Raw genomic sequence first — 25,196 nt, 5'->3', positions numbered from 1 at the left:
ACACATGGTGGGAATCAAACCCATGACCTCAGTGCTGTGAGGCAGTAATGCTGACCATTACACCGTCCGTACTGCCCTGTATATATAACACATGGTGGGGATAGAACCCATGACCTCAGTGCTGTGAGGCAGTAATGCTAACCATTACACCGTCCGTACTGCCCCGTATTTATAACACATGGTGGGAATCAAACCCATGACCTCAGTGCTGTGAGGCAGTAATGCTGACCATTACACCGTCCGTACTGCTCTGTATATATAACACATGGTGGGGATAGAACCCATGACCCCAGTGCTGCGAGGCGGTAATACTAACCATTACACCGTCCGTACTGCCCCGTATATATAACACATGGTGGGGATAGAACCCATGACCCCAGTGCTGTGAGGCAGTAATACTAGCCATTACACCGTCCGTACTGCCCCGTATATATAACACATGGTGGGGATAGAACCCAGGACCTCAGTGCTGTGAGGCCGTAATGTAACCATTACACCATCCGTACTGCCCCGTATATATAACACATGGTGAGGATAGAACCCATGACCTCAGCGCTGTGAGGCAGTAATGCTAACCATTAAACCATCCTTACTGCACCGTATATATAAAACACATGGTGGGAATACAACCCATGACCTCAGTGCTGTGAGTCAGTAATGTAACCATTACACCATCCGTACTGCCCCGTATATATAACACATGGTGAAGATAGAACCCATGACCTCAGTGCTGTGAGGCAGTAATGTAACCATTACACCATCCGTACTGCCCCGTATATATAACACATGGTGGGAATAGAACCCATGACCCCAGTGCTGTGAGGCGGTAATACTAACCATTACACCGTCCGTACTGCCCCGTATATATAACACATGGTGGGGATAGAACCCATGACCTCAGCGCTGTGAGGCAGTAATGCTAACCATTACACCATCCGTACTGCCCCGTATATATAACACATGGTGAGGATAGAACCCATGACCTCAGTGCTGTGAGGCAGTAATGTAACCATTACACCATCCGTACTGCCCCGTATATATAACACATGGTGGGAATAGAACCCATGACCCCAGTGCTGTGAGGCGGTAATACTAACCATTACACCGTCCGTACTGCCCCGTATATATAACACATGGTGGGAATAGAACCCATGACCCCAGTGCTGTGAGGCGGTAATACTAACCATTACACCGTCCGTACTGCCCCGTATATATAACACATGGTGGGAATAGAACCCATGACCTCAGCGCTGTGAGGCGGTTATACTAACCATTACACCATCCGTACTGCCCCGTATATATAACACATGGTGGGGATAGAACCCATGACCTCAGCGCTGTGAGGCAGTAATGCTAACCATTACACCATCCGTACTGCCCCGTATATATAACACATGGTGGGGATAGAACCCATGACCTCAGCGCTGTGAGGCGGTTATACTAACCATTACACCGTCTGTACTGCGCAAAGATAAATAACCCTCTGAAATCACTGAGGAGTGTAAATCAGAATACAGGACCAAATGATCTATTTGGCTAAAGTAAAAAACAGCCTGTATGAGTCATAATTTGAAAGCGGCATTCATTCATGAGATACGGTCATTGGTCTAGGCAGGCCATAGGTTGACACCTATAAAAGCTCGACATGTCTTAGGTAGACAGGGACTTTAGATCGAAATGCCAAAAGGTCAACATGGTTTTTAATTTTTTTTTTTTTAATGGCAGTTTCTCATGCCCAATCATCCACTAGGGCTTGGAGGGAGAACAAAATAGTGGGCCGAACGTAGCGAGGCACCGTGCCCGAAGCATGGCGGCGGTTCACTTACACAGACACAAAAATGGCACCATGTTGACCTAAAGGTGTCAACCTAAGGGTGTTAACAGAATGTATGTCGACCTACAATGACCCATAGCCTGCAAAACCCCTGCACCTCCAGCTTCTCGCACCCCATTACATTTACCCCGTAGAGTTTGAAGTGAATAGTGAGAAAAGCTTTGTACTTCCTGGAGTTAGATGGGGGCATGGAAGTCAGCAGTGGGGTCCAGTGGGGTCCAAAAGAAACAAAGAACTGTATATACCAGGCCCCCGAACAGATAAGGCCGCCACCCACTAGTGCGATATGGCCACTTTTTATGCGATTCCGACACATTGCTGCGACGGATCGCATGAAAGGTGACACATTGCATGTCATTTCCCTGCGATTGTGATGTAAGGCGCGTTCCCGTGCACCTCGCATCGCAGTCGCAGATCAGACAGGACCATGAATATTCATCGCAGCCCATGGCCTAGGATCGCATTGGATATATTGTACACAAAAGGACAGCATACAATGTACCATATGCGATCCTGAGTTGGTGGGGTCCTGTAGGCGAGGTACAACATGCGATACCTCGCACTAATGCATTGTAGTCTATAGAGAAGCTGAAGAAAAACATAAATACAGCTGTCACTAGAACAATAGAGATCAATTTAATTTCACCCTTATCAAAGCATTCAATGTTCTAGAGCATATTGATAAGAATTAATAGCATTTGTTTAGTAAATAGAACACTGCTCCACATTACAACCCATTAGCTAAAACTGACAAAGGAAAGCACACAATTGGGGTAATCAATCATTACCGGTTTTGTCTGCCAGTCAAAAAAAGGCAATGACTCATCAATCAGTATTTAACCATGGGCGTTTTCGCAGCAGTTTTTGCGCATGCTATTTCACTCTTTTTTCGGGGCCGAATTAACATGAGTGTAAACGTCCTAAAAAACGGGCAAATTTGCTGATTTATGCTGTTTTCTCCAGTGCTTAATTTTTTGCCCAGGCAAAATCTGCACTGCAATTGAATAGCGCAAATCTAATTCACTTTAACAACGGGTGAAAATTGCAGATTTTTTCACCAGCCGAAAAATCCAGCACAGATTGAATACCCACCATAGAAGAACACACGATTTGGAATGTGTGGCTGTAACACTGACAGTACTTACTGTGTCTATGGAAGAGCGATTGTTGAACGTGATCAGGAGCAAATGGAGAAAGCAGACAGCGTAGCCACCTATGTACATACAATGAGAAATCATAGATTGTTCTATTAACTTGCCCACTCCAACAGCAAAGATATGCCAAAACTTGATCTAGATGTAGAAAGATTGGGCCATATGAATACATAACTGATTTACTCTTCTGTACTGGAGAGGAGGATGCTTTGCTCGGTATCTGCAATGCTTATGTTGGTGTTACAATGTGGCATTGTCTGCACACCCAATATCACCTGCGTCATTGCCCCCTTGTTTATTCTCACCTGTTTCGGGAGTAGTTGAAGCTTTCTAGGTTTCCTTGTCGGAAGAGGAACTTAGAAATCCGGTACGGCCTTATTGCTAGGTAGAAGGGAGACCATGTTTCTTGGCGTTCAAACAGTTCGGAGTGATTGCACACCTAGCGTGAGAAAGAGACGCAAAGTTACGGCGAGGATCAGTAACGTCTATATAACTGGCTGCTGATCAGTCCTAGCAGCTGCACTTTCCATCCTTGACCCATTCTTGTAATTAACTTATAGATTTTACTACCACAGCCAGAGATGCTTTCATATTGTCGACATCAAACATTTTGTCATCCGCAAAAGTCAACATGTTGACATTCTGGTGGACCAGCAGTGGAGTTTAGGGTTAGGCCTAGCAGGTTACAGGTTAGTGATAGTCACTGCTGGATCCGTTGGAAGACATCATGTCGTCACACATTTGGACTCGGAAGGCATCACAAGAGCAGCTGGACCCACAGTCCCAGACAAGTGATCAGCAGAACACTAAGTAGCTTCTGTCCACATCAGAATCATGTTGACACTCATAGTGTTATGAATGTTGAATTAAATGCGCCACGGTCCACAGCAATTAGTGCAGAGTAAAAAAAAAAAAATGTACATACCATAAATGAATAAAAGGAGGAATTGCATTGATCTCACCTTCCGGAATTGCATGACTAAGTTCATGAGGCTGCTGGTGGTGTTCTGCGCTTGCTGGGTTGTCCCCGTGGAGGACTGGAGAAGGTCATCAATAGAGATCTTATTCTTTAGTGCCTGATAGAGCAGCTTCTGGCGACTGGTCAGGTTACAGTACATCAGGATCTCAATCTAGAACACCAAACAGATGTAGTTACAGATGTGCCGTCATACGCCGCATAGCGGGAGATGCCCTGCGCCAGTCAGCCGCCAGGTCCCAAAAACCTTTAAAGGGGGGGGGGGGGGTGATGGAGTGTGCAGGGTGGATCGGACAGGGATACCCAGCATCAGTCGGGCTTACGTGTAAAATGGATTAGGCGGATCCCCGGGCGTGGCAATCAGGGATGGTTGTCTCCAGGAGATAGAAAAGTGATATAGCCGGGAACGCTTTCGGGGTGGTCAGCGCCACAAGCTCACCCTGGCAGATTTCCAGCCACAACACTCATAATTTTTCCACACCCTGCTTTACAGACTATGGGGGTGATTCTGGTTGGTTTGCAAAAGCAAACTCCTTCATTAATGGACAAAACCATGCTGCACTGCAGGTGGGGCAGATGTAACGTGTGCAGAGAGTTACATTTGGGTGAGTTCATTTGTTTCTGTGCAGACTAAATACTGGCTGCTTTATTCTTACACTGCAGTTTAGATTTCAGTTTGAACACACCCCACCCAAATCTAACTCTCTCTGCACATGTTACATCTGCCCCACCTGCAGTGCAGCATGGTCCATTAAAGGAGCTTGCTTTTGCAAACCAACCAGAATAAAGCCTTATGTACACATGCTCTCCCATACATCTCTAGCCGCAGCCTCACCTTATCAGAGAGCTCGTTCTCCACATCCTTCTTGATTCTCCTGAGCATAAAAGGTTTGAGGATCATGTGTAGCCGAGATAACTGGTCTAGAGAAACAAGAGAATCATTCATTTCCTTGGCATGCGCCACAGCAGCCACAACAACAAGCCAACGAAAAGACAAGAGATCCTAGAAAGAGGAAACCACTCTGGAAGGAATATTGTGCGACTTCTCTTTCCCTTGTTGTCCTTTAGAACTGGACAACACTGCAATACGACATATAGAGCAGGGCCATCAACAGCATTGTATGCCCTGGGCAAAGCAACGCACTGGTGCCCTTAACAACCTATTCGAATGAACCACTTTAACCACAAACAACATGCTAATAGCCGTCCACTGCCTGGCTGCAGGGTGGTTGGCAGGTAGAGAATGATGTTCACTGATTGGCGGACAGCTGTAGCCATCCACCAATCCGCAATGCTGTTGGCCAATCACTGTCTGGCTGCAGGCTGGGAGACAGGTAGAGAACGATGCCCCCTGATTGGTGGACAGCTCCAACCATCCAACAACCAGTTTTGCTAACAGCCATTCACTGTCTGGCTGCAGGCTGGAAGGTAGGTGGAGAATGCAGCCTTGCCAAAATGTTTGCGTGATCACCACCCATCTCTGCTCGAAGGGCCCTAGAATCGTTGGACCTTCTGTGACACGTGCACAGTATACTTAGTGAATCAGTCACCAATTCGCGCCGCTATAACACTCCCTGCTTTGCCTCAGTAGCGAGGCGAAGCAGAAGGGGGGACCGACAAGATGTATCAACATCTTGTCCACCAAAGCGGGGGAACGCCAACTCCGGTACTTGTGAGTTATCTGGGCGTCCGATTTGGGTACTTACGATTTGCATGCGATTTGCATGCGATATCGCATACGATATCGCATACGATATCGCATGCGATTTACGATTTGCATGCGATTTAACATGCGATTTGCATAAGATTTGCTATTCATTTCATTACCCCACTATCCCCAAAGTGTGTCTATCAACGTGAACCCGAAGCGTGGCGAGCGCAGCGAGCCCGCGAGGGGCGGCGGTACGCGTCCTCCGACCTTTTCATGCCCTACTATCCACTAGGGCGTGGAGTGAGAATAGAATAGTGTGGCGAGCGCAGCGAGCCACCGAGCCCGAAGCGTGGCGAGCGCAGCGAGCCCCGCGAGGGGACGCGGACACCTGTGAAGCCCGCAAGGGCACGCGGATACCTGTGAAGGTGTCCGCGTCCCCTCGCGGGGCTCGCTGCGCTCGCCACGCTTCGGGCTCGGTGGCTCGCTGCGCTCGCCACACTATTCTATTCTCACTCCACGCCCTAGTGGATAGTAGGGCATGAAAAGGTCGGAGGACGCGTACCGCCGCCCCTCGCGGGCTCGCTGCGCTCGCCACGCTTCGGGTTCTTGTTGATAGACACACTTTGGGGATAGTGGGGTAATGAAATGAATAGCAAATCTTATGCAAATCGCATGCTAAATCGCATGCAAATCGCAAATCGCATGCGATATCGCATGCGATATCGTATGCGATCTAGTACCAAAATCGGACGCCCAGATAACTCACAAGTACCCCAACTCCCCCTCCGGCGATGTCCCCTCCTGGAGACAGCGCATCAGTTAATACTGATGCGCTGTCTCCTTCCCCCCGGCCGGCCGCACTGCACATCGCGGGATCTCGCTACTCTTGCAAGATTCGCAGCGCAGCTCAGAAACAGCAGCAGGGACAGCGCTGTCCCTGCTGTGGGCATAGGGCATCGCCACCTGCAGCTGCCGAAGTTGATAGCTGCAGGGGGCGGAACGGTCATCGATGCTGACCGTTCATAAATTAGCTAGGCACGCACTACAAAATATCGTAGCTGCGCTATCCCCATGCGTTATTGCAGGGGATAGCGCTTCCCCTGATCTATGGCAGCGGCTGAGCGGGTGTCTATCGTGCGGCGGTGTGGGGCAGAAGGCATAGCGCAGCTACGATATTTCATGCTGCGCCTGTGCCTCCTGCCAGATTTATGAACGGTCAGCATCGCTGACCGTTCCGCCGCCTGCAGCTATCGACTTCGCCAGCTGCAGGCGGCGATGCCCTATTCCCACAGCAGGGACAGCGCTGTCCCTGCTGCTGGCTCTGAGCTGCGCTGGGATCTCACGAGAGTAGCGAGATCCCGCGCATGCGCAGTGAGCCGGCCGGGGGGGAAGGAGACAGCGCATCAGTATTAACTGACGCTGTCTCCAGGAGGGGACATCGTCGGAGGGGGAGTTGGCGTTCCCCCGCTTCGGCGGACAAGATGTTTATACATCTTGTCGGTCTCCCCTCCTGCTTCGCCTCGCTAATGAGGCGAAGCAGGAACTGTTATAATAAATCTACCACCGAGTGTCATAGATCAGGGGAAGCGCTATCCCCTGCAATAATTTAATTATTTGTGTAATAGGGTGTACACACGGTTCCATTCCTTAAATGTGAAGAAGGATGTGCACAAAGATGTGCCGTTCACTTACTCTCATCAATGGCAGACTTGTTTTCGGCGTGGCTTTCTATATCCTTTGAAAACCACTCGTTGAACTCATCATGAGAGTCGAAGAGTGTGGGCATAATGAAATGCAGCAGCGCCCACAGCTACAAAACAAAGAAAGAAAATGTTGATGCTCATACAGGTGCCAGACTACACAGGGTATAGTGACGGACTGGCTGCTTCTCACTGGGTTTGGCCTTAACACTTAAAGCAGTACTAGTATTGGGCCTGATTCACGTTTGTAAGTAAAGTTTACAAAGAAGCAAGCAACTAGGGCAAACCCTGCTTCTTTGCAGTTGGGTGTCAGACAAATACGTGCAGGGAGACTTGGAGTATTTGCAGAGTAGCGAACAGCTCTGAATCGTGCTCTTAGTACAAGTATAAATTTTAAGATCAATAACAGCTAGACCTTAATGTTCTAACCTCAAAATATTACCTATAGCAGCTTTACATGCGACCAGAACAATAAACATAGCAATAAGATGTGTCGGCTATTAATCCCAAGAATTTTCCGGGCTGTGCCTCAGTGCCCAGTCTGGCAAGCCCGGAAAATTCTCGGGATTGCCACTGTTTAGAGCCGGACAGCGCCGCTGAGTTCAATCGCTGAACTCAGGCAGCTTCATCTCCCCTCCGCCTCCCCCCTTCCCTCTGGGTTTGCTATTGACATCTCCGGCGCCGGCTTATGACAAGCCGGCTGCCGGGAGCAAAGACTGGGCGGCGGGGCGCAGGGCCGAGCAGCGGCTGATTGACAGTTCATCGGTGCTGCCCGGACCCAGGGAGAGTGTGGTGGGGCTTTTTTTTTTTTTTTTTTAGGGAGCGCTCCCCATAAAAAACTCGCCCAGTGGGAAGCATCCCTAAAAAAAAATATCACCACTGAAGGGGTTAAAGCGTATTAAGTGGAGAATAAAATGTTTAAATCGTTTCTAAATGCAAACCAGGTGGGCACGTTCCACATGCGGCTTCTAGGTCAAGCCAAGGACAAAAGGATGTGTTCGTAAACAAGTTACCTCTGGCGTGAATAGCAAGATGTTAGGATAAAATGCATTTCCTATACCACACTGCCACCTGGTGGAGGGTTAATGCATTAAGTTTCAATGGTTAGACTTTTGGATATCAAATTATACTACATTCAGACTAAGTGGGGTATTAAATGTGCCGCGGCTATTCTTAACAGGGGAAATAGTGGCGGCTTCCTATTCAATGACTTTTTCTAGTGTGAAAGATCAACCCTGAGTCTCAGACCCTGCTTTTATTCTGGAGTCTAATGCTGTGTACACACAGTGCGATCCAGTGTCATTTTTTATTCCGTTTGGACTATATAATCCAAATCAAATTGAAAATGACACTGAATCGCATTAGCTGCATTCGATGTAGATTGGATCCTGATGCGCAGCCCCGCTAGATCGAAAGCCGTCCTGTGCTGTCCGAATCTGGTAACATGCTGGGCCCCGGGCAGCCATCGCTATCAAATCGGTATCGATGGCTGCCGGATCGAAGCGTGTGTACACCCCACATGGAATTCCATTCGATATGCTGTTCAATTCAATTACTACTATACAGTGTCGCCTGGCAAGTTTCTTTTTCAATTTGCATTAAACGTGGGATCGAATTTGCATCGAATGCTGCTAAATGCATTCGATTTTGATTCGATTTCCATTAAATTTTGACTTTCCAGCCAAAATTGAAAGTTCTATCTAACTGTGTGTACACAGCATGGTCATGATGTAAGGATATGTAACTAGAACAATTACCAAGCACATTATATATTGCAGCAGTGTACAGTGACAGGGGTAATACACGGGCCCCCAATAACGCTGTACATTATATATTGCAGCAGTGTACAGTGACAGGGGTAATACACGGGCCCCCAATAACGCTGTACGTTATATATTGCAGCAGTGTACAGTGACAGGGGTAATACACGGGCCCCCAATAACGCTGTACATTATATATTGCACCAGTGTACAGTGACAGGGGTAATACACGGGCCCCCAATAACGCTGTACGTTATATATTGCAGCAGTGTACAGTGACAGGGGTAATACACGGGCCCCCAATAACGCTGTACATTATATATTGCACCAGTGTACAGTGACAGGGGTAATACACGGGCCCCCAATAACGCTGTACATTATATATATATGCACCAGCTGATTAAACTTTGTTGAGCAGATGGATTTTACAGAAGGTTCGTTCCCCCCGAGCCGATAACATTTCCCGATCGCACTCCATACACACCTCAGCCATGGTATTTTGAATAGGGGTCCCGGTTAGCAGGAGTCGATTCCGACACTGGAACTGGAGCAGGATCTTCCACCGAACGCTGTAAACGAGAGAGAACAGATTTCATTGGTCAAGATCTGGACTATTTCATACTATTGACCAAGTATTTACAAATAAGCCGGTCTATTCATGAAGCAGAGAGGTTACCTATGGCAACCAATCAGCTGATAGTATGCACTTGATGTTACTTCAAAGCTGACGGTTGCTATGAGCAACTTTCTCTGCTCTTTTCACTGCTTCGTGACTAGGCCCCAAATTGCTGTAGAATCAATTAGATGAGAATTGCCACCTTACAGTTATGGGATACGGTCTTTAGGTCTACACCAACTAGGTCGACAAGCATTGGGTCGACACCACTAGGTCGACAGGCAGCAAGGTAGACATGGCTCTAGGTCGACACAAGCATTAGGTCGATATGGGCTAGGTCGACATAGGGTTTTTCATTGTTTTTTGAGCCGACGTGCCGACAGGCGGTGTTTTATGCCCTACCATCCACTAGGGCGTGGTGGGAGACTAAAATAGTGCGCCGAGCGTAGCGAGGCACCGTGCCCGAAGCATGGCGAGTGAATCGAGCCATGCGAGGGGATGTGGTGCACTTCAAACTGTGTCCATGTTTACTGTGTCGACACTCGGGTAAAAAAACTGTGAAAAGCCCCATGTTGACCTAGACCCATGTCGACCTAGACCCATGGCGACCTAGACCCATGGCGACCTAGACCCATGGCGACCTAACAACCCACACCCACAGTTATCCACCACCTCATTCACCCATTGTTTGGGTGGCATTAGGCAGGGAAAGGACAGAGAAGTTACCTAGAACTGCTCTTCAGGGCCTGGGCCTCATCCAGCACCATGTACTGCCACTTCACCCGCTGGAAGTATTTTACATCTTGCACCACCAACTGGTAGCTGGTGATCACCACGTGGAAAGGGGCTTCTTGTGTGTACAGCGTCTTCTGAAATTACAGGAGGGAGAAAGGGTGAAGCGTTAGTGTCAGTTTTGTCTACATCCAAAATATGAAACCGTAACCGGTGCCTTTTCTGTACAACAAAACACAGCACACAATACCCAGCTCATGTAGTCACCCAGAAAGCGAGATTTGGATGAATAAGAGAATACACTGGTAGCATGAATACTGAGTGCACTGAGAAACATGATCTCTTAGGCTGTGACTTCCCCCCAAATCTACAGATCTGTTCCCCACTTAACTGGCTAATATTTCCTCCCAAATCCACTCAGAAATTGTAGGTTGTTTTTTTAAATAATTGAATTAGGTCAAGAACGTGATTTTAAAATGTATCCAATACGATTTTCTTTAAAAAAAATATATATATATATATTTGTTTTTCTTAAATACCTTATAAATAGCATTTTTGTGTGATCTACTGTACAAAAAACGTAAAGGGTGTTCACACGATGCGATTTTGCTTGCGATTCGATTAGGACTATACTGTGCCGATCTGTACTATGTAATGATCCCTGCACTGTCTATTTTTCTATTCGATTTGATGCTGCAGGGCTGCATATCTGGAATCGAATCGGCATCAAAGGTGGCTGAAAAAAAACTGTTCCGTGAAATGTGCCAGCTGATCAGGGCTAATTGAATAGCCCACCGGTGACACAATTACCATGGCTAATTGAACACCGGCCTTTGAACTCCAGCTATAATGAGAAACCATAAGGAAATATAAAACTGCAGGATGGATGAACCTACTGTGAGGAAAGCTCTATGGGGTTGGGTGGTGTCAGCGCAGACATGACGAGACGGAAAAGACTATGGTGACTACCTATGTCCCACATTCATGGCAAACAAAAGCTGGATGACACTAAAACGATTCGCTGAAAGTAAAGGTCCCTAAAACACTTAATTCGATTACGACCTATCGGGCCGATACATCGTTTGTATGTGTTTTCCAACCGATCCGATGTGTGGTCCTGGGAGTGACGTATAGGAGCCCCTAGATCACTCGTACTGCACCACTGATTTATCGGAATCGGATGGAAAAGGAGCTCTTTTTGTGCTTGTTCGCTCCAGGAGGGGTGAGAAGGGGAACAACTAACGTTTTATAGGCGTGCCCCCTGTTTGGGGTGGGCGGCTGACGTCAGCACCTGCCCTGAATTCGATGATCTGCGGCCATAATAAAATTCAATGAACTCTAGACTGACTTATTAGCGAATGGGTAAAAAATCATTAGATTGGGATCGACCATCGAATGATTTTTCACCCGTGCGCCCTAATGCGAGAAGATCTGTGAGCCTACACATCCCATCACGTTAGAGAGGGGATTCGGCGGGGCGGGGCACATACGCCTAGTGAAGAGGTCTGAATCAGGCCCAATGGTGGGGAAAGAACAGCCATGTAGTGGTGTGGTATACAGAAGAATGTGTATGGCCGGGCAACCTGCGGCCCTCCAGCTGTTGTGAAACTACAAGTTCCAGCATGCTGGGATCTGCAGTCTTACAACAGCTGGGGAGCCACTGACCACACCAAGCATTGGGGCTGACAGCTGACATCACCAGATGCCCATATCCTTCCCAGCGCGCACGCATATGGAAGCGACTTGAAGGTCACTTTTATATGCGTGCACCTTCCACAACTTTCAATGGTCGGCGACCATAAAGATGTGGGCGGTTACCCGCGGCATACTAATGGAGGTTTATGCTAAACATCCATTCGTAGCCTGTGCGGGCGAACTCGCGCTGGGAAGGGGGCGGGTGGGCGTACATTCGGCGGGTGGGCTTTGGTGGATTTGCAAGGCTGCGAATTCAACCAGAATAACCCCCTAAGCAATTAGGCCAAGAGGCTTATTGGCTCCTCCCCAATTCTCGCTGACAGGGGACGAAGCGGCGCCCCCCCAACATTTCATAAATGAGATTTACTAAAGCTTCTACGAAACACAAGTGGTGGCTTTGCCCATAACAACCAATAAGATCCAGTCTATCATTTTTTAGAAAGCGACAGAGAAATGATATCTAGAATCTAATTGGGGCGATGCCCAATGCCAAAAACTGTCTTAGAAGCTTTAGTTTCATTGTGGGCACAAATAACATTGCCGCCTGAGATGTGAGGAAGGCAGTAATACAAGGCTGGTCACACAAGTAGGACAGAAGACCAGGCCGGAACCTTTAAGGAGCGAGAGATGATGTGAATCCCAAATGTGCTTTAGTGCTGGCTGATTCCCAGATGTCTCCCGCTATGCACTAATGCATCTACACAAAAGACACATTGGAAGTATTGCGGGATAAAATAAATACATTGTAAAAAATACAAATTTAACGAAGAACAGAAAACGGCCTTTGGAGCTAAAATCTTTTACATATAGAGAGGACTAAAACTATATAACAAGTAATAATTACCCATCATCCTCTTCCAAGTACCCTGCCTGCTCGCCAGACACTTACCGACACACACACACACACACACACACACACAGAAATAAAATCAGCAATACACACACACACAACGTACTGTAATTCTTTCAATCGTCATGTAGCAAGGGCCAACAGACATCCCACTACAGCTCTATAGTACCATGGAACACAGATGCCTCACTGTATCTACAGAAGTTACCAAGTCACAGCTACAGCTCATCACTGTTCGAACGGATTTGGTATGAAATCCCGACGGTCAAAATCCCGACATGGTCAAAATCCCGACATGGTCAAAATCCCGACATATAGAATGTAGACAGGTGAAAAAGTCAACATGACTTTCGGTCGACATGGGTTTTTTCACTGTTTTTTTTACCCGAATGTTGAGACAGTCGACATGGACACAGCTGGAAGTCAACCGCAGCCCCTCGCATCGCTCGCCATGCTTCGGGCACACTATTTTATTCTCCCTCCACGCCGTAGTGGATGGTAGGGCATGATATACAGCCTGTCGGCACATGTCGGGTGAAAAAACCCATGACGACCTCGCGACCTGTCGACCGAAAGTCCAGTTGACTTTTTCACCTGTCTACTTTCTATATGTCGGTATTTTGACCTTGTCGGGATTTTAAATGTCGGTATTTTAACCTTGTCGGGATTTTGACCATCGGTCAATGGTTGTCGGGATTTGGACTGCATCCCGCTAGAACACGCTTTGTGCACAGGAGCCTGTCCCAGTCTATGTTAGTGAGGAATTATCATAGGATGCTTAAGGGTCTATGTACTAAAATGGGCGTTCTATTCTAAGAACAAAGTCTATCTATTATATCCCAGAGGGTGCTAAATAAATAAGTAGATTCCGATTGGTTGCTATGGGAAACATCTCATCTTCAATAGAACTCCCATCTTCATTAATTTACCCCTTATGTGGCCTACACACCGGGTGATTTCAGGGCATTTTCTAAGCGATCTCACTAGATGCCCCTACATCGCTCTGTGTGCAGGAGCCACAGCGATATCGATGCCTGGCCCCGCACGTCGCTATTGCCCGGCGATCGATTTCCAGCATGCTGGATAAATGTATAATCGCCGGTGTCAGGGCCACTGGTCCGGACAGATCGTTTGGCGCAGAGCGCTGTGTTTAGGCCCCATTACATGCATCTCACAATTATTATTTCCCAAGACACCGGAGTGAAGTTTATATGTACACAGCTCTCCTATACTCCAACACTCAGTGACCATCTTCGTCCGCATACTCATCTCCATCATTGGCCTCAAGCCTCTTATCGTATTTTGATTGAGTCCTCACTACTTATATGTAAGCTGTAATGTGTATTGATCTGTGGCGCTCTTTATTTGTACTGTATTTTGGGCGGTATTTATTCAATGTTATGCCAAGTTTTGTCTCCCTGTACTGTTCCTTTGTACGGCGCTGAGAAACACTTGTGGCAATACAATTATAATAATAATAATATTTGTAACAAATAAACCATAGCGCGTTTGCTCATTAAATCTCACCTGACCCCAGAATTTCCTGATGACTTTTCTTTCATGAGGGTTGCCCCAATAAGGCAGTACCTAATGCAGAGAATAAAGAAGCATTGTTGCGGATTGTGGTAGGGTTACATTATATAAGTACATCTTTATGTTACAAAACTAAGTCTTATTAGGGTGAGGTATCGCTCACAACGCCTACAATGTCAGTTCATAGATTTACCCCAAAATGTCGACATGCGTAAGGGCAGCACTGAAAAAAAAAAAAGGCCGACATGAAATTTTTTTGTGTCAACTTCGACACCTGAGCACTAATTAGCACACAGCGTCGCTCACTCTGCTTCCGACAGGCGTCCCTGCACTTTACAAGCCTCAATCGAAGTCTGCGTGGATGGTGAAGTATGAGAAAGGTTAAAAAATAAATAAAATTACCTTGATTTATTTTCTTACGTCGACTATTGCCACAACGACTTATTACAACTATGGCCCGTATTTAATGCGGCCGGCGAGGGGATTAAACGGCGAGAAAACAAGTGATCCTCGCTGTATAACCCCCGTGCTGGCCGCTCTCCGTATTCAACATTCCGGGGGAATCCTGGCTGTTACAGAACGGCGAGGATTCCCCCAAGCAGCGAGGCTCGGGGCGAATGCAGGGAGCCTGCTGCTTTTATCCGCTGTTTCAGTGGCTGCATACACCATTTATCCCTCGCTCCAAAAACAGAGCAAGGGGGAAATCGGCGAATGCAGGGGGGTAAGTTGAATACTGTCACAGCTCGCACCGCCACTGAATACACCCCTATATGTAGGTTGACCTGTTGAACTACACATTGTCGGCCATCCAGCTACTGTTGTGTTACGATCATCATCTACCACCAAACATATAAAGGGGGCTGCTCTCCATAGGGGTCATACCTCACGTAAAGCATCAACTCTGCTGGCTTAAGTAACAGAACGCTATTAAACCCAGTCATTACGGCAGCTGATTGACTCAGGGCTTATCTTTTAGCCCCAATGCTGGAATGCCAATTTAATGCTGCGATTTATCGAAACGATTGTACCCTATATCTGGCAAGTGTATGGGCCGCATTAGGGTTCCCATTGTGTAGCACTGAGGGTGAATGATTGATGAAATTCAGAAACTTGGCTGCATGGTCTGACAATATGAGATGAGAACGGCCGAGCGCCTCCTTACCTTAAATCTTGGTACAAATCTGGAAAACTCCTGATGCCAGTTGTTGAGTGTTGAGGCGGGGGAAATAATCAGGAAGGGCCCCCAGATATTCTCTCGCTGGATAAAGAACAGGTAAAGTAAAAGGTTATAGTGCGTCGTCTTCCCACCTGTGATCTGCAGACTGCTATGAGCAATCCCTGTATGTACACACGGCAGCGATACGGGCTGAAACCGCTGGCCACCATATTGCCAGTGATGGGAGTTTGCCTGGCGATAAATCGCCCCGTGTGTACGCACCTTTACAGCTGCCTATCCAACATGGGGATGGGTTATATCGATTGTAAGCTCCGCTGGGGCAGGGACTGATGTGAGTGTTCAAATATCCTCTGTACAGCACTGTGGAATATGTGTGCGCTATATAATAACTGGTAATAATAGTCTCTGTACAGCGCTGCGGAATATGTGTGCGCTATACAATAACTGGTAATAATAGTCTCTGTACAGCGCTGCGGAATATGTGTGTGCTATATAAGAAACTGGTAATAAATAAAATAGGGTTGGTACTATGAAGGTCTAAATACATTAGATCGAAACATGACACACAGGTCGACAGGTCGAAGTCTACAGGGTCAGAGGTCAACACAAACATTATGTTGACAATGGGAAGGTCCGACAGTCAAAAGGTCAACATGAGTTTTTCACTTTTTTCCTGCAGCGAATGTCGACATGGACACCGACCGCATCAGTGTACCGCGTGCGCTCGCCATGCTTCGGGCACTGTGCCCTAGGCACTATTATATTCTCCCGCCACGTCCTGGTGAATGGTAGGGTCAAATATGGTCTGTTTTTAAAGAGAGAAAAACTCATGTTGCACCTTCCGACTGTCGGCATATTTCATGTGTTGTCCCAAACCCTGTCGAGCTTTAGTGGGCTACGGAATGTATGTAGGCCTTCATACCGTGTCCCTCCTGCACACCGCCTCCCTATTTCAGCTGGGGCTGTACATGGAACGGAGAAGCACAAAGCAGACCCGGGGGCACCGGAGAGGTTTCTGCCAGTGTGGGGTGTTCTGCAGCTTTACATGTGCCCAGTTGTATGTTATTCGCTAATATTACACTCTATGCCCTACACAAGACAACAGGTGATGTTATTATCATCATCAAGGGTTCCGCAGCACCTAGCCGAAATATGTACAGAAAAACAAGCGGAATGGGATTAAGGTGCAGGGTAATAAATTCACCGGAACAGCGGCCATAAAAGAAAAAAGGTCTCTTATTGGCATGAAATGAATTCGCAGCTGTTAGATTTATTCTACATATAAGTTATAGAGCATTGCTTCGTTCAGTCAGGCAGGCTACAATTGAATGTCTGCCTCTTGTATTGTAAACCTTTATACAGTCACTGCTCCCCCCAGACACGCCTTTCCCAGGTAGCCATGGGTACGGCTAAATATTCCCGAAAAAAAACCCAATACACTTTGTTAGTCATAATCCTGATCACACTGAAGAAAGGGAGCGGACCTGCTGAAATGTGAACATAGCGAACAATAAGGGACACCGGGTCATATGGGTAAGGCCTGGTGAAGTGATAAAGTGGAAAGTGATAACGCAGCAGCCAATCAGCACCCATCATTTTTCAAACCCGGCCTGTAACTTGGCATTTAGAAGCTGATTGGCTGCTGTGTTATCACTTTCTGCTTCACCAGACTTAATACATCTGCCCCACAATTTCCTCCAACGCTGCTGTTATGAGGACTGTTCCCTACAGCGGAACAGAAGTTATTGTTACGGCCTGGGAACATTGACCACAAAAGCTTCGCCAGAGATGGCTCTCACCTCTGCCAGATGGGCAAGTAGAGCTATGCTCTGAACAGTCTTCCCCAATCCCATCTCATCAGCCAGGATCCCATTAATACCCTGAAAGTACAAAAACAAAGGATGAAACAATTATTGGTATTCTGATTGACTTATGTTTAGGCTGGGTACACACTTTAGATATATCGTACGATTGACATTGTATCATTAGCTCCCCGGCAGCTGTGAGCATCTGATAGATCTGTAAACGATGTCATTCCCAGACCTATCAGTTCAGTGCTGACGCATAGCTGAATCCGATTTATCGTGCAGATGTAGCGGTATATTGGGCCGTGTGTACGGCTGATCGCGTGATAGGTTGTCGGATATATTCAAATGGTTCTGCTGCCAGACATATCAGTAGGCAGATTGGTAAGTGTGTATGCAGAAGATCATTTGTGCATACACCTTACCGTTAGATCGGGTGGCGGATCAACCAGGTGTCTGATCCATCGGTAATTGTGTACCCAACCTTAAAGCTCGCCATGCAACAGTATGAACAAAAATCAAAAGCTCTAATTTAACTTTAAATACTTTAAAAAATGCAAAATTTTTAAACATTAGCAATAGCATTGTACGTACGGTAGTTACCTGTTCATAATAGTATAATAGTATAGTAGGACGGTGTTACCTGTTCATAATAGTATAATAGTATAGTAGGACGGTGTTACCTGTTCATAATAGTATAATAGTATAGTAGGACGGTGTTACCTGTTCATAATAGTATAATAGTATAGTAGGACGGTGTTACCTGTTCATATAAGTTTGCCAGCCAGTTCATGCCTTTCAGCTGGTACCCTTTGAGTTTGCCGCTAAATATGGTGGGTTGCGGAATTTCCTCCCCGGCTCGGATAGAGGGATTCGCCAGACTGTAACTCTCTCCAAAGCCTGACTCGGATTTACTGGCCACCCGTAAAGCGGCTATCCTGCTCTCCTTGGAATCTTCGTCAAAAGCCCTTGTCTAGAGTGAAACAGACACAAGTCAAGATAATTCCATGATCTTTGGACCTTCTTCAACCTCCCTGGAAGTAATACAAGGTGGCTTTCAGCATAGAAAAATAAGCTTAGATGAAATTCTCCTGGGCATATGATGTTCTTATGGGGAATCTAGAAATATTTAATCAAATACAACTTTGTATGTTTAGGATGTTTGCAGAAGTACCTATGGATAGTTGTGCAGTCTTTGGTTACTCTATAGAACCCAGAACTAAACCACGGCCTCTCTGAAAAGGGATTGGTGCACAGTTTGCGTGTTATTTCCCTCTCCCGGTTGAGTAGAAGGAAAGGGTACCCCTACTTGTTTTGTGCTTGAAGAGATATACCTCCTGAGCGGTCATCAAATCTGAAACCTTAATCAGCTAGGGGGACTTCACTGCCCTAATTAATGCAGCCACGTTAATTGGGTAAAGCTACTTGTCACCCTGCACGGAGGACAAATCAAGATCTGAAGACTCTGGACACGATGAGATGTCAGACTCAGAGTTATATCCAGAGTGTAGGGCATAAGATTAGCTGAGAGGGACATCTGTCCTAGACATTGGACATACAGACAAGAAATATACATAACTTAAGAGCAGGCGCTGATGTGTTCAACACGTACAGTACTTCTCCGCCGTGAGTATACCAGAAGTACCATGCAGAGGAAAGATAATCATATGGTGAAGTACAGTTAGGTACAACAACAAAAATGTAATCAACACAGAACAGTTTCTGGTAGGTCACATTCAGATCCTCCAGATATGAACATACAAGTCTAAAATTCCAGTATAACAATTGTATATTAAAAATCCATGTGGGGGAGCCTCTTATTGACTCGACAAGTGGGGCAATTACCGGATGAGATGGAACTGATAGCCAGCTCAAGTAGCGCATGTGAATCTGTCCCGGGGCAAGTCACAGATATCAGCTCCTCCACGTCGACACTATTAGAGACTTTGAAAAAGACTCCAGCAGGAGTCGAAACGCGTCAGTCTGGGAGTACTGTCGGGTTGACTCGGGAGTGAGGTGCCGAGACGTGGAGGAGCTGATATCTGTGATTTGCCCCGGGACAGATTCACATGCGCTACTTAGACTGGCTATCAGTTCCAACTCATCCGGTAATTGCCCCACTTGTCGAGTCAATAAGAGGCTCCCCCACATGGATTTTTAATATACAATTGTTATACTGGAATTTTAGACTTGTATGTTCATATCTGGAGGATCTGAATGTGACCTACCAGACACTGTTCTGTGTTGATTACATTTTTGTTGTTGTACCTAACTGTACTTCACCATATGATTATCTTTCCTCTGCTTGGTACTTCTGGTATACTCACGGCGGAGAAGTACTATACGTGTTGAACACATCAGCGCCTGGTCTTGTTTGTATTTTATACTGTGAGAGAAAAGGGAAAACCCTCAATACACAACTAGATAGGCTGCTGTGCGCACTGTCGGGGAGCACTTCATTGAATTGCACATTGGACATACAGAGATAAGCCCAGATCCCAAGCAGGTTCCACAGGAGTCAGCTGTGGGCACACCACGGTAGATTGAGCAGATAGACCTACACTCTTGGCAAACAGCCAATCGAGAGGGAGACCTAGAGCATTTAGCAAGTGATCTACCACTGCTGGCGACCCACGCTGTGCCCCCACTAAGCAGGAATCTTGGAAGGGATTAGACTCCAGGACTGAAAGCATCCCTTGCTGACTGAGGCTACTTATAGGCTAAATGGAGTGATTATAGGGAATTCTGCTGTAGAGAAGGACTCGGGGGTCATCATAGATGATAAATTGGGTAATAGTGCTCACTGCTCAAGTTCAGCAGCAAAAGCAAACCGGACACTGGCGTGCATTACAAGGGGCATGGATTCAAGGGATGCCAATGTGACAGTGCCTCTTTACAAGGCGTTGGTGAGACCACACTTGGAGTATTGTGTTCAGTTCTGGGCACCGCACCTTAAAAAGGACATGAACGAGTTGGATTTTTCTGGGGGCCTGAGGATACAATTGGCTGCTAATCGAGTCCAGAGACTCTATATAGGTTATCTTGATTTGTTTAAGTAACATTCCCATAAAAATATTGGTAACCGGACAGATTGACAATTAAAAATTCTACCATTAGAAAACACTCACCTGCGCCTGATGAATCCTGAAAGCCTCCTCTGCGTTCTTCAGGGCCTGACACTTGAAATAGTCACTGTCTGAAAATACAGGTAAATGAGCGGCTGTGATCGGGATGTGATCGGGATGTGATCGGGATGTGATCGGGATGAGATGTGAATAAGGTAAAGATGAGAACATTTGGTGTAAAGTCGACGGCAACATTCTAAGGTCCCCTCTGAGTTGTCAGTTTATTCATTGTTGTGGCTGGCAATCATACTAAAATTTTAGGTCTAACCCCCCCCCCAATAATTATAATAATAATAATGTGATTTTAACTTCTGTTAAATCTGTGTCTCATTCAATTGGAGGACATTGGCTTAGGGGGTATTCAGTCTGGGATTCCGACCATCAGAGCGTTTTCAACTGATCTGACAGTAACGCGACACTCGGAATTTAACCGTTTGAGTGCCAACGTTGCTGGGAGCGATCCTCAAGATATCCGCTATAAATGTATTAATGAATACAAATACAGCCAGGTCAATTAATTGAAGTTTAGTTAAATATTGCACCCAAAAAAAAGAGAGCGCTGGCATTTTTTAACAGGTATTTTGAGGATCTCTAAAAGCAACGTTGGCACTCAAAGGGTTAATAAAAACCCGTTTGCTTGGCAATTTTCACACCTATTTTGACAAATTCCTTTGGCACTCAAAGGGTTAATGTCCCGACTGTTGAGTGTCGGAAAGTGCGTGGATCGGTGAAAACTGCCGCGGATTGTCAAAAAACCTTTTCGACAAAACAGACTTTATAAAAAGTTGAATCTTGCACCCTTTAATGCTGTCATTGACCGCAGCATTGAATAGGTGAGTGCCGGTATTTCTCCTGTCGGGAAATATAGGCACAGATTGAATACCACCCTTAGCATCTACAGGGAAAAACTCGACAACACAAATTTCTTCCACATGCTATATACCATAAGGTAGCAGTGTCTGGTCTTTTTATTAAACCTTTTAACAGTAACCATGTCTTACCTGGTGACATATGGAAACACAACCTTTACATTAGTTTTGTTCCAAAAATGCATATTTAATGTAGTGTTCATTCTAGCACTCGCCATCTTTGAAAACCCATGCAGTTCCTGTTCCCTGTCTGGGGTGTCGCGGTCTGCTGTGGTGTTTCTAGCACAGGTCTGGTTTGCATATCAGTGCTGATATACAGATCACACTGTGCTAGAAGCACTACAGCAGACAGTGACACCCCAGGCAGGGAAGAGGAACTGCATGGGTTTTCAAAGATGGCAGATGCTAGAATGAACACTATAATAATTTGACCTCTTTCACTTTCTGTAGCAGTACCAGTGACATCACTGAACTAAAGCGACACTTATATAAGAACAGCCACAGTACTGATAAGGGTCACTAGACATGGCCCTCTCTAGTATTAGTATAAACAGAACTAGATTTATTTTATATATATATATATATATGTAAAGGACAGGCTCTTATCAACATGATTTAAGTCTAGAAGGCATTGGATTGTCACAGCTTAATGGCTCACATTGCCATCGCGTACCATAATCTTCTTGCCCGATGATTAAGGAGACGCCTCCGACTTGTCGAGGGACTGAGCTGTCTTCGAGTTTGCGCAAGATCTCCTCCTGTATGTCGTCTGGACCAGATTCCCGCTTGCGGCTGACAAAGTGCGCGTACAGCTCTGTCTGCGTTATCAGGAAGTTCAGCTTTCTCTGCTGCCTCTTAGCCTGGAATCGTAACCAAACAAAGTGAAGGTTGTGATTGTAAAACCACCGAGACGGCAGAATGAAACCGTGTGCAGTGTTTGGTGGGAACAAATGATTACAGCGGAGTCGTGTATCTGGAGTTACTGGATAAGGAATAGTCGGGGATTGTGCAAATAACGACACTTTATCATTTCATTTTCCTTTACTCGGATGTCATAAAGGACCTGACAGCGCAATGCAATTCTGGAAGGTTATGTGATGCGTCAACATGTTGTGCTAGAATGTGCTAGTTAGCCGGACAATGACAACAGGAAATAAGAGACTCACGTGAGGCTCCTCCGATGGTGAAATGTCTTCTCATTAGGCCTGATTCAGACCAGCTCGCTAGGCTGGCATATATTTATATATTCTGCGAATTGGAAGCGGGCGCTGAAGAAAAGCAACGCCAGCCGGCCACCTCGATGATGCATGTGCATGCTTACATTTGCAGTGGTACCCCCATCGTTTTGTGGGCACACCAATAAAATGCTAGGTAGTCTCCTGCGTCCACCCCCTTCCCGCCCACCATTGATCCGGAGGGTGTGTAACTCACCTAAAGCGTTCGCTCCCGAGGTTTGCATATGCACATATTCATGCGTGTGCAAACCCGCGCCATCGGCCGGGGGGGCCAATTCTAACCGGGGCGACCAGGTCTAAATCGCCCTCATTACTGGAAACGCTGGTAGCAGTGTTTATTTGCGCTCTGTGACCCCGGTACGCTAGATGATAGTAATACCGCTCCGTCTTACCTCTCTCATTTCCTCATCCAGTTTGCGCTGCTCTAAGGCCTCTTTCTCCGCCCGCTTGCGGTGCTCTTTCTCCACCTTGTCGTACTTCTTCCAGTACATGGACATCTCCTTGGTCAGCCGGCGTGCCCGTGGAAGGGTTTCCTTGCAGTTCTTCTGTGCTTGGAGAGCAGCTCTGCGCACCTCCCGCATGCACTGATGAGCCAGCTGGATGAACCGGGAAGGGTAAAAACAATAAAATAACAAAAAGCTTAAAAATATAAAATACCAGCATCGGTGACCCGGGATTAAGGCCCAGGTTGACCCTTTCACACTGAACAAATTAACAGGTGCAACTGCTTCACCCGGTGATTTGATGTTCACTGTGAAAGGGGTGTAATATAATAACAATAATACTGACAGCCAAAAACCTCAGCGAGTCCACTAGAGCACATTTACTAACGGTATTTAGTATTGTTTTACAGACAGACCACTCACCTTTTTGCTGTTTGTTAGCAGTAAGTTGCGGGCTGAGACCTTTTGCTTGTAGGCCTGGAAAAGAACGAGCTCATTATTTCCAACGTTACCATTTAACAAAAGCTGAAGCGGTATTTATGTGAAACAACGGCTATAGTATATAATATATAATATATAGGTGGAACTTGATGGACTATTGCAACATCCTCTCTTCAATAGAACTCCCGTCTTTGTAAATTAACCCCTTAAATACAGGTTTTACACAACCCATTTTAGAAAGAATATACAGAATATCAGTATTCACATATAGGCGCCCTCCATGCTGAACTTCTACCGCCATCCTCAACAAAGGGCCACACACACACAAACCCGTGTCCCCCTCCTGAGTTGCAGGGAGCCGAGCAGTGGGGAGAGAGAGACAAGACAGGCTGCTGCCGCAGCACATCCTCTCTCCCCTGCTCAGCCCACGCTGCTCAGTGCCGTGTATGGAGCTGGGGAGAGAGACAGGTGCAGCAGCAGTCTTTCCTCTCTCTCCCTCTCATTTATTTTTTTCACAGGTGAGGAGGGGGTGGCCTCGCCCCCCTCCTGGTGGCCACGCCTCCTCCATTTTATGGGGGCCCGGACGACCTGTCGATGCCCCAAGTCTCTACTTTGAGACCACTCGTCTGATCCCTTGGATATTGGTGTCTGTGATATGCAGCCATGGTTCCAGCAATCACTGAATGGTCATTAGACCCGCCACTGGCAAGGACACAGCAGAAGCAAGGAAGGACGTAGTCAATGTGAATATTAAATGAAGGTTCCCTGGATACCGGGCACTTCCCAGCCTACTGTATATGTTCATCAGAAGTACGTGGTAACATAATGCCCAATTCCACATGGCAGAGGCTCACATACCTTTGGCAATTCTTTCTTGACAATAGTTAGCCACACTTTCCTGCGGCGGGCATTCAGTTGCTCCAGTGTCAGGTGCTTCTTCTTTCCTATTGGGGTTGGGGCATCGTGGGAGAATTTTGCAAACACTTTGGCATGGTGGCGCCGGTGCGGTAACTCGTCGTCGGACAGATCCTCCTCCCGTCTTCTTTTCTTTTTCATTTTTTTAAACTTGGCTATAGAAAGGGCAAACAAATAAACACGTATAACGAGAATATCACAGCAGAATCTCAGACTAAATATAAGGCAAGACCACAGAAATGCTGGGCAGGCCCCAGGGATCGGAGGCGTTCTCCTGCCTGGTCGGGGCGGGCGGCTGACGTCACATGACCTTAGCGCTCGCCTCAAAGTCACAGAACACCGTGCAGCAGAAAACAAGTCCCGGGCTTCCTTTCGGTGCCGTGTGGAAGTAAAATCCTTAACTATTGACGCGTTTTTCCTCTGTGCTGGCGCTTGTGAGCGGATGTGTAACCGTACACATCTGCTTGCAGGGAAAAGAGGGCATTTGAGCGGCGGGAGGGGGCGTGTGTTTGATGGGGCGGTGCTAACCTACCCACTAGGCCCCGAATAAACACGTTCTAGCGAGCAGATCCGAATCGTACCCTAAGATCTATGTCATACAGATGAAACAGAAAGAAAAGGACCTGTGAGATCCTTCAATGAGGAAAACTATTTGGTAAGAACAAAACAAAACCAGATATTGTAA

The 25,196-nt window shown here is 46.6% G+C and overlaps 1 protein-coding gene across 1 annotated transcript in view; it reads right to left on the bottom strand.

Annotated features, from left to right (window-relative positions):
• Window positions 1–25,196, bottom strand: part of INO80 (INO80 complex ATPase subunit) — a 93,880-nt gene that overhangs the window by 44,656 nt on the left and 24,028 nt on the right. The window contains exons 7-22 of the mRNA XM_083167482.1: window positions 24,455–24,666; window positions 23,579–23,632; window positions 23,105–23,308; window positions 22,151–22,337; window positions 20,612–20,679; window positions 18,247–18,456; window positions 17,478–17,558; window positions 15,664–15,759; window positions 14,496–14,555; window positions 10,418–10,560; window positions 9,560–9,644; window positions 7,308–7,425; window positions 4,800–4,885; window positions 3,951–4,118; window positions 3,294–3,427; window positions 2,980–3,047 (exon numbers count right to left, since the gene is read on the bottom strand). Coding sequence (XP_083023608.1) covers window positions 2,980–3,047; window positions 3,294–3,427; window positions 3,951–4,118; window positions 4,800–4,885; window positions 7,308–7,425; window positions 9,560–9,644; window positions 10,418–10,560; window positions 14,496–14,555; window positions 15,664–15,759; window positions 17,478–17,558; window positions 18,247–18,456; window positions 20,612–20,679; window positions 22,151–22,337; window positions 23,105–23,308; window positions 23,579–23,632; window positions 24,455–24,666 — 1,974 coding nt within the window. The remainder of the gene's footprint in view (window positions 1–2,979; window positions 3,048–3,293; window positions 3,428–3,950; window positions 4,119–4,799; window positions 4,886–7,307; window positions 7,426–9,559; window positions 9,645–10,417; window positions 10,561–14,495; window positions 14,556–15,663; window positions 15,760–17,477; window positions 17,559–18,246; window positions 18,457–20,611; window positions 20,680–22,150; window positions 22,338–23,104; window positions 23,309–23,578; window positions 23,633–24,454; window positions 24,667–25,196) is intronic.

The sequence above is a fragment of the Crinia signifera genome, chromosome 12, assembly GCF_055691185.1.
Source record: "Crinia signifera chromosome 12, ASM5569118v1, whole genome shotgun sequence".
Lineage (NCBI taxonomy): Eukaryota > Metazoa > Chordata > Amphibia > Anura > Myobatrachidae > Crinia > Crinia signifera.
This window is presented reverse-complemented; position numbering and strand designations above follow the sequence as displayed.